The sequence below is a fragment of the Eriocheir sinensis genome, chromosome 64 (genome assembly GCF_024679095.1).
Source record: "Eriocheir sinensis breed Jianghai 21 chromosome 64, ASM2467909v1, whole genome shotgun sequence".
NCBI classification, from domain to species: Eukaryota; Metazoa; Arthropoda; class Malacostraca; order Decapoda; family Varunidae; genus Eriocheir; species Eriocheir sinensis.
Window position 1 is genome coordinate 2,666,549 of NC_066572.1, and position 10,783 is coordinate 2,677,331.

Below are 10,783 nucleotides of genomic sequence, written 5' to 3' on the forward strand. Positions count from 1 at the left end.
TCTTCTTTTCTCTATCATTTTTCTTAATTTTTCTTCTTTTCTCTATCATTTTTCTTCATTTTTTCATCTTTTTTTCTTCATTTTTCTTCTTTTCTATCATTTTTCTTCATTTTTCTTCTTTTCTCTATTCATTTTTTTCATTTTCTTAATTTTTCTTAATTTTTCTTCATTTTTTCTCCATTTTTCTTCTTATTTTTAATTTTTTTTCTTCATCTTTTTTCTTCATCTCTTTTTTTTTTTCTTCATTATATATCATCCACCTGTTTCACACCGTCCTCTCCCTCCTTCCCCAGGCTCGGACGACTCCCCGCCCTCCACGCTCATCAAAGAAAACTTCCGCGGGTTCTGCACTGCCATGCTGGACGCCGCGCCGCGCTCCACCCCGCCCACAAAGCCACCACGCCCTTCAACCCTGGACGAGGAGCTGTGGGCGGCGGGGGTGTACTTCAGGCGTCCCGGAGCCCCGCCACGCCCCACCTCAATGCCACCGGGCGCACTACAAGGTTACGGGGCGGGGGTGTCTTCTGGCGTCAAGGAAAACGGGGGTGTTGAATCGTATACTGAGGAAAACGAGCGAAATGAAGCATACCGCGATGGGAGGATGAGTGATTCGTCGTACGTGGAGGAAAACGCTTTGAACGCATCGTACGGCAAGGAAAACGCAAATCTGGAAGCGTATAGCGAGGAGAACGCGAAGTATATGCCGTATCGCGTTAGTAGAGTGATTCGCCCATTGTATAGCGAAGAGGAGAGCGGGAAATTGAAATCGCGCAGTGAGGGAGCCGCGAAACTTGAATCATACGTCGCGGAGAGCGGGAAGTTGAAATCGCACAGTTGGGAGAGCGCGAAACCTGAATCATACGTCGGGCAGAGCGGGAAGTTGAAATCGCACAGTTGGGAGAGCGCGAAACTTGAATCATACGTCGGAGAGAACGCGAAATTCAAATCGTACAGCGGGGAAACCTCAAAATACCAACCCTACCGCGAAAGCAAGGTCACAACTTCCTCATATAGCGAAAACAAGACCAGGAACTTCGCTATCATGAAATCCGCGGTGCCCGAACGCGATTTGGACTTAGAGGAATCGGTTCTAAGGGAGTTGGATTCCTCTCTAGCCGGATTAAGCGGATCGGAGAGCACAAGCAACAGCAGCACGCCTAGTGGGGGGAGCGTGAGGGGCAGGGGGGTGATGGGGGGCAGAGGAGGGGGGACTACCACAAATACCACCCCACCACCAGAGTCGTTTAACTTGATCGAAGAGGTCATGGTTGAAACTCGCTCCGCCCCCCTTCTCCCCCCTCCATCGCCGCCCCCCCCTTCCACAGTCACCATAAGGGCCTACTACCAGTACCCAAGTGTCCCCCCTGTCCCCCCGCCCCCCCAGGACAGCGACAGCGGGCATGAGAGCGGTGCAACAAGCCCTTGTGGAACTCTTACTGGGGAGGACGGGACCGCTGAGGACTCTAACCACCCCGCACTCAGCTCCCCACAGCACCCACACCAGGGGCTTGGGGTGGGCGTGTCCGTGGTGGGGGGCGACCCGGGGTGTGTGGGCGTGGGTGGGGTGTGCCTGGAGCCCCGCCCCCCCACGCATTTCGTCGTGGTGGCTATAGACTTCGGGACGACCTACAGTGGGTACGCCTTCAGTTTCACCAGCGACCCGGATTCGGTACATATGATGAAGCAGTGGCAGGGTGAGTCTGTGTGTGTGAGAGAGAGAGAGAGAGAGAGAGAGAGAGAGAGAGAGAGAGAGAGTGTGTTAGTTGGATAGACATAATCTCCCCTCTTACAACTCTTACATAATCTCCCGTCTTCCTCCCCTCTCACCTCCCCGTTCTCCCCCCAGGCGGTGACCCCGGGGTGCTTAACCAGAAGACCCCGACCACCCTCCTGTTGACCCCTGACCAACGCTTCCACTCCCTCGGCTACCAGGCTCGGGACACCTACCATGACCTGGACCCGAGCGAGGCGCCACACTGGTTGTATTTCGACAAGTTCAAGATGGTTCTGCACAGCGAGGAGGTGAGGGGGGTGAGGAAAGGGGGGGGAGATGAGAAAGGGGAGAGAAGGGGGATAAAGAACGAGAGATGATGGGAGAAGGGAAGATAAGGGGGGTGAGGGAAGGGGGGGGAGATGAGAAAGGGGAGAGAAAGAACGAGAGATGATAGAAGAAGGGGGAGAAGGGGAGAGAAAGGGAGGAGGAGAAGGGGTGATGGGGGTGAGGGAAGGGGGGGGAGATGAGAAAGGGGAGAGAATGGGAGATAAAGAACGAGAGATTATGAAAAAGAAAGGGGAGAAGGAAAAGGGAGAATGGGAGGGAAGGGAAGATAAGGGAGGAGAAGAAGGGAAAGGGGTGATAGGGGGCAGTGAAGGGATGGGGAAGGAAGGGAGAGATGGGGAGGGAATGGGAGAAAGGGGTGAAGGGGAGAAGGAGATGGAGGGAGATGAAAGAAAGGAAGGGAAGGAAGGGAGGAAGAAGAAGGGAAGAAAAGAAAATGGTTGATTAGAGAGAGAGAGAGAGAGAGAGAGCCAGGTGCGCACGTGTTTAAAGAATCATTAGAGCGAGGATGAAAGGTAACTGATTCTCTCTCTCTCTCTCTCTCTCTCTCTCTCTCTCTCTCTCTCTCTCTCTCAGGAAGCGATTTTCCGCGTGTTTGCCCTTCAAGAAAAAGAGAGAGAGAGAGAGAGAGAGAGAGAGAGAGAGAGAGAGAGAGAGAGAATATGTTTTCCTCCACTTCCTCCTCCTTGGTTTCTTCTTCTCCTCCTCCTCCTCCTCCTCATCCTCTTCCTTCTTTTTCTTCTTCCATAATTTCCTCCTCCTTCCTTCTCTCTCCTTCCTTCCTTCTTTTCCTTTTTCTTTTCCCTAATTTCCTTTTTCCTTCATTTTCCTTTCTGTATTTTTATCGTCTTTTCCTTTCTTTTTCCTTTCCTCTTTTTCCATTTCCATTCTTTCCCTTCTCTTCCTTTCTCTCATTTTCCTTCCTTGTTTTCCCTTTATTTTCCTCCTCCTCCTCGTCTTCCTCCTCCTCCTCCTCCTCTTCCTCCTTTTCCTTCTCCAGCTTCTTCCCTTTCCTCCCCTCCCTTTTCCTTCCCTTTTTCCCTTCCTTTCCATTCTTTCCTTCCCTTTCCCCAAACCTCACTGATAAGCTCATTTCTCCTCCTCCTCCTCCTCCTTCTTCTCCTTCCCTTCCGTCTTTCCTTCCTTCCTTCCTTCCTTCCTCTCCACAACCTCACCTTCTTCTCCTTCCCTTCCTTTCCCCTTCCTTCCTCCTCTTCCTCCTTCCTTCCTTCCTCTCTACAACCTCCTCTTCTCCTTCCTTCCTTTCCCCTTCCTCCTCCTCCTCCTCCTTCATTTTTTTTCTTTCCCTTCCCTTCCCTTCCCTTCCTTCCTTCCTTCCTTCCTCTCCATAACCTCACCCTCCCTCCCTTTCCCCTTCCTCCTCCTCCTCCTCCTCTTCATTTCCTTCCTTCCTTCCTCTCCTCTCCACAACCTTCCCTTCCTCCTCCTCCTCCTCCTCCTCCAACTAACACCCTCCCCTTCCTTCCCCCCAGAGCCTTAACCTTGACACCCAAATTGAAGCAGCCAACGGCAAAAGGTTACCTGCAATTAGGGTCTTCAGCCACGCCCTCAGGTACTTCCGTGACCACGCCCTGAGGGAACTGAGTGACCAGGGCGTGGGCGGCGGGGGCGGGGGCGTGGTGGGCGTGCTGGAAGAGGACGTGAGGTGGGTGATCACGGTCCCTGCGATTTGGAGTCACCCAGCCAAGCAGTTTATGAGGACGGCTGCTTATGAGGTGTGTGTGTGTGTGTGTGTGTGTGTGTGTGTGTGTGTGTGTGTGTGTGTGTGTGTGTGTTTCTGTGAGTTGGATAGACATGATCTCCTTCTAAAACCGTGTGTGTGTGTGTGTGTGTGTGTGTGTGTGTGTGTGTGTGTGTCCCTTCCCCCCTTTCCTGCACCCCCATTCGTCACCCCTCACCTCACATCTCCCCCTCCCCCCATTTCTCCCCATTCTTCCTATTCCTCACCCCTCTCCCCCATTCCCTTCACCCCGTATCTCCCCTCATTTCTCCCCCCTCCCCCCATCACCCCCGTGTCTCACCCCTCTCCCCTCCCCTCCAGGCCGGCATGGGGTCCCCTAACAGGCCTGACCAACTCCTAATTGCCCTTGAACCCGAAGTGGCTGCTATATATTGTCGCCGCCTCCGCCGACACCAGCTCCTTCCCCCGCCCCCCGCCGCGCCCCCCTCGGCTCGACCCCTGCCCCCCCACCTCCAGGATGACCCAGTACCCCCGCCCCCCTCGCCTGACTTGGATAGAGGTGAGGATGATAGGAGGAAATTGAGATTGAGTGTGTTTTTTTATATATTTTTTTTTATTTGGTGAGAGATACATTCTTCTTCTTCCGTCTCCTCCTCCTCCTTCTCCTCCTTCTCCTCCTCCTCTTCCTTCTCCTCCTCCTCCTCCTTCCTCTTCCTTCTCCTCCTTCCTCTTCCTTCTCCTCCTCCTCCATCCCTTTCTTTCCTTCTCTCTTCCTTCACCAACCTTGTCTTCCTCCTCCTCTTCCTCCTCCTCCTCCTTCCCTTCTCTCTTCCACCTCCAACCTTATCTTCTTCCTCCTCCTCTTCCTCCTCCTCCTTCCCTTCTCTTTTCCTTCTCCAACCTTATCTTCCTCCTCCTCCTCCTCCTCCTCCTCCATCTCCTCCCCTTCCTTCTCCCTCTTCTTTCTCTACCATCATCTCCTCCCTTTTCTTCCCCCATCCTCCTCCTCCTCCTCCCTCCTCTTTCTCCTCCTCCTCCCTCCTCTTTCTCCAACATGAGCAAGCTAAGCATCATACAGGTTGACCTCTGACCTTGGTTGACCTCTCTCCCACGCCCCCCCCCACAGAGTCGCTCATCACCCTGCCCTACCGGAGCCTGGAGACCGTGGCTGACTGGCTGGGGAAAGGTATATATGGCGACACGTACATTTCTTGTCTCCCCCCTCGTAACAGGTCGCGGGAGGTGCCTGGCTGGGTCACGCTTTGCTATATATGTGCACTTAATGTTTTTCTATGCATGTTTTCTTTGGGGTCAACTTGTATGTAGGTTTTTACGATTTAATTCTCTTTCTATTTATGTTTCTTCTTCTGTTAGTTTTATGTCTTTATATATTTATTTTCTGATTTTGTTTTACCTTAGAAATCGATGTTTTTCATATAGGCCTACTTTGAATAGTTGGCTTATTTTGACTTTTTCCTCCTGCCTATGTAGCTCCTCTCCTCTCTTTCCCTTTCTTCTTCCTTCTCTTCTTCCTTTTCCTCCTTCCCTTTATTTCACTTGGCTCACAACCGAGAGAGCCTGGGTTCGATTCCCAGGCGGAGTGGAAAACTTTGGGTGGCTTTTCCGATACCCTACGCCCCTGCCCACCCAGCAGTGAATGGGTACCAGGTATTAATCGGGGGTTGTGTCCCGTCTCCTGGGGTCTGTTGCCTTCTCCTATAATTCCTTCCCCTTCTCTCTCTCTCTCCGGCATATGACCACAGATGTTGCGCCCACTAAATGAAACTTTCCTTCCTTCCCCTTCTGTTTCTCTCCGGCATATGACCACAGATGTTGCGCCCACTAAACAAAACTTTCCTTCCTTCCCCTTCTGTCTCTCTCTGGCATATGACCATAGATGTTGCACCCACTAAACAAAACTTTCCTTCCTTCCCCTTCTGTCTCTCTCCGGCATATGACCACAGATGTTGCGCCCACTAAACAAAACTTTCCAACTTCCTCCTTCCCTTACTCTCAAAACACAGCAATCTTTTCATACATATATTTTACTTTCCTTTACTTAACCAATGCATTTCTTAATTTAATCACTAATGAAGACTGCCTTGGGTGATATTTTAATGGTTTCCCTTTCAGCTATATAGTCCTGCTTTCTTTAACACCTGGAATATATTTGCTTGTTCGAGGTGAAGGTCTTGTACTGAAACACTGATTGGTATTGAATGATTTATTGTGGTTTGGTTTTATGAAGGTGGTGGTAGTAGTAGTAGTAGTAGTAGTAGTAGTAGTAGTAGTAGTAGTAGTAGTAGTATTGGCTTCTCTACTATTACTATTATTCACACAAAGGTACTATACAAACTCCCATAGATACACACACGCACACACGCACACTACTTCTTGTTTTCTTTCTCTCTATCTTTATTTTCCTTCACTTTTTCTTTCTTTTCATTCTCTCTCTCTCTCTCTCTCCTTTTGATAGCTAACATTTATTTTTTATTTTTTCCTTCGTTTTCATTTCCCTTTTCATTTCCTTTTCTCAGTATTTCTTTTTTTATTCTTCTCCTCCTCTTCTTCTTCTTTGTGGCAGCTTTTCCTCTCTTCTATCTTCCCCTTTCTCCCTTTTTTATCCCTTTCTTTCCCTTTATTTTCTCCTTCTTCTTCTTCTTCTTGAAAGCTACATAAAACTAGGTAAACACACACACACACACACACACTTATACGCACACACACACACTTATACGCACACACTCTCACTTATACGCACACACCCTTCCAGACACCGTGTACGCTGTGGTAGACTGCGGCGGAGGCACGGTTGACATCACGGTTCACCAGATGACGGACCGCACTTGTGGACACCTAAAGGAGCTCCACAAGGCTACGGGCGGACCACACGGATCAACAGGTATGGGTGACGGGTGATGGGTGTGTAAGGGGAGAGATTACATAGGAACTTAAGGAGTCTACAAGAGGCCGGTAGGTCTATACAAGGCAGCTCCTGTACACTCAACCCCACCTTACCTCACCATCCATGACCTTATCTAACCTCTTCTTGAACGTATCTATGGTATTGGCACCCACAACATGGCCCCCAAGCCTGTTCCATTCGTCCACCACTCTGTTAGTATTGGCACTCACTCACTCACCACATGACTGCCAGGCCTGTTCCACTCATCCACCACTCTGTTAGTGAACCAATTCTTGCCTATGTCTTTGTTGAATCTGATTTGTCTAACTTAAAACCATTGCTACGCGTCCTACCTGGCTCTTTTACTAACAAAACCCTATTGACATCTCCTTCATTAAAGCCCTTCATCCATTTATAGGCTTCGATCAGGTCTCCTCGCAACCTTCGCCTTTCCAGAGAGTGTAGATTTAAACGCTTCAGCCTGTCCTCATAAGGCAAGTTCCTCACCCCCTGAATCATCTTTGTCATCCTCCTCTGTACAGATTCTAACACCCTGATATCCATTCTATAGTAGGGGGACCAGAACTGAACCGCATAGTCAAGATGAGGTCTAACTATACCTTGTTCACTTCAGCTATATTCTTGGCGCCTAGGCAGGTTGGTAAGGTTGCAGCTGGTTGGCTACACCGCTCTCACGCTAACACTCATGTCGTACCAGACCTTGCATGCTCGGGTGAGACATGGGGACCTCCTCTTCTTCCTCTTTTCACTCCCTTTTCTCCTCTCCCTCTCATTCATGTTTCCTCCTCTTCTTCCTTCCTTCCCTTCCCTTCCCATTGAGCTATTTCCTCCTCCTCCTCCTCCTCCTCTTTTCACTCCCTTTTCTCCAATCCCTCTCATTCATGTTTCCTCCTCTTCTTCCTTCCTTCCCTTCCTTTCCCACTGACCTGTTTCCTCCTCCTCCTCTTTACACACCTTCCTTTCCTTCCCTCCTCCTCCTCCTCCTCCTCCTCCTCCTACCTATCCTTCTCTCTCATAATTCCTCCTCTTCTTCTGCGATCCCTCTCCTTACCTCCTCTTCCTCCTCCTCCTCCTCCTCCTTATCATTTCCTACCTATCCTTCTCTCTCATATTTCCTCCTCCTCCTCTTCTTCTATCATCTCCTCTCCTTACCTCACTCACACCTCCTCCTCCTCCTCCCTCACCAGGCGGAGTGGAAAAATTTGGGCGGCTTTTCCGATACCCTACGCCCCTGTCCACCCAGCAGTGAATGGGTACCAGGTATTAATCAGGGGTTGTGTCCCGTCTCCTGGGGTCTGTTCCCTTCTCCTATATGACTCTCTCCGGCATATGACCACAGATGTTGCGCCGACTAAACAAAACTTTACAACTTTTTCCTCCTCCTCTTTCCCTGCCCTTTCTATCCCCTACTCACATCTCCTCCTCCCTCAGGTGTGGACGATGAGTTTGTGCAGTTACTGGTGACCATCTTCGGCGGGGACTTCATGACCTGCTTCAAACGCCAGCGACCTGCGGCTTTCGTGGACCTGATGATCGCGTTCGAGGCTCGGAAGAGGAACGCATCGCCTCGTCGTAGCGCACCGCTCAACATCGCGCTGCCCTTCTCCTTCATAGACCTGTACCGGAAACTCAAGGGAAAGGACGTAAGGGGGGGGGGACTGTGTTGTTTGTGTGTGTGTGTGTGTGTTTTTAAAGCTGAGGAGACAGTTCAAGGGCGTAAAGAAAAATATTAAATAAAAAGCCTGCTACTTACTGCTCCTGAATAGAGGTCAAAGGAGTGTCCAAATAGAGAGGTCAATTTCGGGAGGAGAGGTGTGTGTGTGTGTGTGTGTTTACCTAGTTTTACATAGTTGTGATACATAGAGAGAGAGAGAGAGAGAGAGAGAGAGAGAGAGAGAGAGAAGGGAAGGGAAAGAAGAGATTTGATAGGAAACGAAGGAAGGAAGGGAAGGGAAAGAGATGATTTGATAGGAAAGGAAGGAAGGAAGGGAAGAGGAGGAAAAGAAGGGAGAGAGAGGTGGATGTTGATGGGAAAGGAGGGAAGGAAAAGAGAAAGTCAGATAGAAGAGGAGAGGAAAGGAAAAGAGAAGGTTTGATAGGAAAGGAACAGAAGGGAAGGGAGAGAGAAGATTTAAAAGGAAAGGAAAGGAAGGAAAAGAGAAGGTTTGAAAGAAAAGGAAAGGAGGGGAAATGAAAGAGATAATTTGATAGAAGAGGAAGGAAGAGAAAGAGTAAAAAAGAGGAGGAGGAAAGAAGATTAGAAGGAGAGGGGAAAGAGGAAGAGAGAAGAGGAAAAAGAAGAGAGAGAGAGAGAGAGAGAGAGAGAGAGAGAGAGAGAGAGAGAGAGAGAGAGAGAGGTTTGTTAGGTTAGTAAAATATTAATATAGGTATTGTTAAGGTTCTCTCTCTCTCTCTCTCTCTCTCTCTCTCTCTCTCTCTCTCTCCCTTCTTCCCTTCCCTATCATTCTCTTCTCCCATCTACATAATCTCCTCTTCTTCCCTCTCTTCCTTCCCTATTCTATCCTCTCTCCCCCTCCCGTTCTTCCCTATCATCCATTTCTACCCTCTCTCCTTCCGCTCCATTCACGACCCATCTACTTTCTCTTCCCCTTCATCTGCCTAACCCAACCAGCCCCTTTTCCTTACCTATCAATATCCACCTCTCTCTCTCCCTCTTCTATCTCTGCATTCCTCCTTCCTTCTTCCCTATCCACCTCTCTCATCCACTCAATCTCCACTCTTCCGTTTTCATCCTTCCTCCTTCCCATCGTCCTATCCCCTTCCCCTTCTTCCCTTCCTTTCCCTTCTACCTCTCTCCCATCCTCCTATCCCCTTCCCCCTTCATTTCCCACCCCTTCTTCCCTTCCTATGACCCCTTCCCCTCTTCCTTTCCCTTCTACCTATCTCCCATCCTCCTATCCCCTTCCCCCTTCATTTCACACCCCTTCTTCCCTTCCTACGACCCCTTCCCCTCTTCCTTTCCCTTCTACCTATCTCCCATCCTCCTTCCCCCTTCATTTCTCACCCCTCCTTCCCTTCCCATGTCCCCTTCACCCATTTCTCACCCCTTCCATGCCCCCAGGTGGAGTCGGCCGTCCGCAAACACCAACATCTAGGGGTCCGATGGTCCTCCCAAGGTATGCTGAGGCTGGACCCTGAAGCCATGCATAGACTCTTCCTGCCCACACTGATCAGTATTACCGAGGTGAGTGGAGAGAAGGAAGGGACAATTAGCAGTTAAGGTAACTCTCGATTTACGCAAGTCTTGTGTCCTTGAAGAGGTCGCGTAAATCAAAAACAATGTAAATCCAACAAGAGGTAGGTTTGTATCTTTATTGCCTACTGTATCACTCTGACGCCTCTCCCTCTCGTGGTTCCTCCTCTGGCTGCCCTTCCCCTCGTGGTAGCACAGCAGCGAGGGTGTTGTTGTTGTTGTTGAGTAGCGTGGCAGAGTGGGTACTGTGTTGTTGTTCAAGTGGCGTGTGGGAAGAACTGAGCTCAGCTGTGTGGCCGCAGCGCCGTGTGAGTCCAGTTGCGTGAGACATCCAGTGGACACTACAGAGCATATCGCGTATAAGTGAAAAAAACATGTAAATTAAACCTTTATTTGGATTTTGGACCACGCGTTATTTAAAAAACGCGTAACCAAAACTTGCGTAAATCGACTTACCTGTATTACCAAGATGAGAGGGGAGGGTTAGTATGACGCTGAAGGAGGAATAGGTTAGTCTTTACAATTAACTATAAAACAATCCACCCCACTCTTCCACTTACATATCCAAAAGTCAGTATATATCTGTGTATCACCCCTTCCACTATACCTTCCACCCTCCCCCCAGGCCATTGAGGGTGTGCTGGCCAGCCCTGAGGTGCGGGCGCTGCAGTATATGTTCCTGGTGGGCGGATTTGCCGAGTCTGAGGTGCTACAGAAACACATCCGCGACGCTTTCTCCCACCGAGTGCGTGTGGTCATCCCTCAGGTGTGTGTGTGTGTGTGTGTGTGTGTGTGTGTGTGTGTGTGTGACAAAGAAAGACAAAAACAACACTAACCTCAATCATCTTCTTTAGCCTGTTCTTCTTCCTCTTCTTCTTCGCC

At 49.7% G+C, this 10,783-nt stretch overlaps 1 protein-coding gene across 2 annotated transcripts in view; it reads left to right on the forward strand.

Annotated features, from left to right (window-relative positions):
* Nucleotides 1-293: 293 nt before the first annotated feature.
* Nucleotides 294-10,783, forward strand: part of LOC126987246 (heat shock 70 kDa protein 12A-like) — a 13,037-nt gene continuing 2,547 nt past the window's right edge. Inside the window, exons 1-9 of one of the 2 annotated variants that reach the window (XM_050844079.1) lie at nt 294-1,694; nt 1,847-2,022; nt 3,553-3,795; nt 4,122-4,320; nt 4,888-4,947; nt 6,535-6,663; nt 8,119-8,330; nt 9,770-9,892; nt 10,527-10,667. In XM_050844079.1, the coding sequence (XP_050700036.1) occupies nt 356-1,694; nt 1,847-2,022; nt 3,553-3,795; nt 4,122-4,320; nt 4,888-4,947; nt 6,535-6,663; nt 8,119-8,330; nt 9,770-9,892; nt 10,527-10,667 (2,622 nt within the window). In that variant the 5' untranslated portion in view covers nt 294-355. The remainder of the gene's footprint in view (nt 1,695-1,846; nt 2,023-3,552; nt 3,796-4,121; nt 4,321-4,887; nt 4,948-6,534; nt 6,664-8,118; nt 8,331-9,769; nt 9,893-10,526; nt 10,668-10,783) is intronic. The other variant, XM_050844080.1, reaches the window with a different exon arrangement.